The sequence below is a fragment of the Perca flavescens genome, chromosome 7 (assembly GCF_004354835.1).
Source record: "Perca flavescens isolate YP-PL-M2 chromosome 7, PFLA_1.0, whole genome shotgun sequence".
In the NCBI taxonomy this organism is placed as follows: Eukaryota; Metazoa; Chordata; class Actinopteri; order Perciformes; family Percidae; genus Perca; species Perca flavescens.
The window spans coordinates 25,069,742-25,071,779 of record NC_041337.1 but is presented as its reverse complement, the minus strand read 5'-3'; the positions used below and the strand labels follow the sequence as shown (position 1 = coordinate 25,071,779).

General features: G+C 40.6%; 1 protein-coding gene across 2 annotated transcripts in view; it reads left to right on the top strand.

Moving 5' to 3' along the window:
• zgc:136971 (S9 family peptidase) overlaps positions 1-1,437 on the top strand; it is a 10,630-nt gene extending 9,193 nt beyond the window's left edge. For both annotated transcript variants that reach the window (XM_028583031.1, XM_028583029.1), the window contains exons 20-22: positions 24-126; positions 828-934; positions 1,110-1,437. In XM_028583031.1, coding sequence (XP_028438832.1) covers positions 24-126; positions 828-934; positions 1,110-1,209 — 310 coding nt within the window. In that variant the 3' untranslated portion in view covers positions 1,210-1,437. The remainder of the gene's footprint in view (positions 1-23; positions 127-827; positions 935-1,109) is intronic.
• The last annotated feature ends 601 nt before the right edge of the window (positions 1,438-2,038 follow it).

Genomic DNA, 2,038 nt, shown 5'->3' with positions numbered 1-2,038 from the left:
TTATCCTCTCTCTGCGTCTCCAGGCGTTACACCAGCGTGGGGCTTCAGTACTCATATGACCAGATACCCACTGCTGAAGCCCTGGCTGCCATGTTACAGAAGTCACCCATCACACATGCTGCTCAGGTCAGACACTTGCACACTTTTATAGAGAATAGGCCAAATGGTGATAAAAATCAAATGTTTTTCCATAAATGTAATGATTGTCTATCTATTAGATTTCTGTATTTCTTTTGTATAAGCGGATTTTTGACCCAACTGTTGAGCTAAATTAGGATTTATTAATAGAAACTATACTGCAAATGTACCTGAAAATTCAGTCATTACTTATCTAGTAGTCTATATCCTTCGTGTTCCACTTCCAGGATTGCTCAAGTGCTGCAGGAAATTCCGCCGGATGCATGTATTTTCCGTATCCTTCCGCTTTCTTTGTGTTGGAATTTTAAATTCGGTGGAATTATGAGGACTAATTTTTGACTGCTCCTCAGATCTCTGCAGGGTAATTTGAGACAGCTAGCTAGACTATCTGTCCAATCTGAGTTTTCTCTCGCAGATGACTATTTTGCAGCGGCTCTGTGCGGAGTTTAGCACCGATCATGACGATTCTGATTGGTTTAAAGAAATGCCATTAAACCAGAGCACGTTTTCCTCCCATCCCCGAATGCTGTGTGGAGTAGCCAGACCCTCCTTCAGTGTGCTTTGGAGGAGGGTCTGGCAAAGCGAGACTACTTTTCTAGGCACAGGAGCAAAGTTCAGGAGTCTGTTTCATAAAAAGACTCTGTGTGTGTGTATAAATGTACAGTGTTTTTATCTGTGTCTGTTTGTAGATCAAGGCTCCAGTCTTACTAATGCTGGGGGCCAGGGACAGGCGAGTGTCTCCTCACCAGGGTCTCGAGCTCTACAAATCACTGAAGAGCAGAGCTTCACCTGTCAGGTACAACACGCATACATTAAATACACCCAATAAAGCCACCTGGACAATCTGATCCAACACAACAGAGGTTTTAAATCACTCAGGCATTCCTGTTATTTTGTCCTCACCCTCATCAAGACTAATACTTATATACTTATTAAGACTGATCTGATCAATCGTCTGTTTGTCCATGCAGACTGTTGTGGTTTCCAGAAGACGGACATTCTCTGTCCAGAGTGGACACACAGGCCGACTGCTTCCTCAACACAGTGCTGTGGCTGCACCAGCATCTCTGAACACACACACACACACACACGCACACGCACACACACACACACACACACATGCTGAGACTGAAGGAGTTCTGCTACTGCTGAACATCCTCGTAAAAGAAGATAAATTATTTCACTATCGCAACACACTTCTGCCTTTTTAACAACAAAAATACTTTCTGTATGTTACAATGTCCCCAATTTTGTAAAAACATTTTCAAATCAAAGCACGTAATAAAACAAAATCTTACAAACCTGTATTCATTCATAAATTTTGTCATGGTTGGTTACTTAGTGCTACTTATAAAAAGTGTCCTGAACTATCACTGTCATTTATAAAAGAAAAATTCCCACAATGATAAATTAATAAAATCTTGAAGTAAATTTGTACAATGTCCAGCAGATGGCAGTCTGTGACTGTTGTAACGGATTTCCTTTTCTCTGAACATTTATTCGATTAATAATTTGACCTTCTATCATACCAGCTTTATGATATGTATGTGTATATGGCTGTTTTAGATCTCTTTAACAAAAATGTAATGCTACTCATTTTAATGAGTGAGACCCTCTTGGTGGCCACATCATCACTTGCTTTCGATTAAAAAAGGAAAGGGAAAAAAACCAGAGACCCAGAGCTCAGTGTTACATGTAACTTAAAGCCTTGTTACCACACAGACCCACTGCATAGCTGTAAAACACCCAGACCAATTGAAACCTCATCTGGAGACTTTAATTTAAACTCTTGACCACCTTCCTCACGGGACTGCCCGAACAAATAATCTACTGTAACCCTTGAGCCAATTTAACAGCTACAGACAAGACAAGAAAAATATCGGACTCTTGCTTGACATAT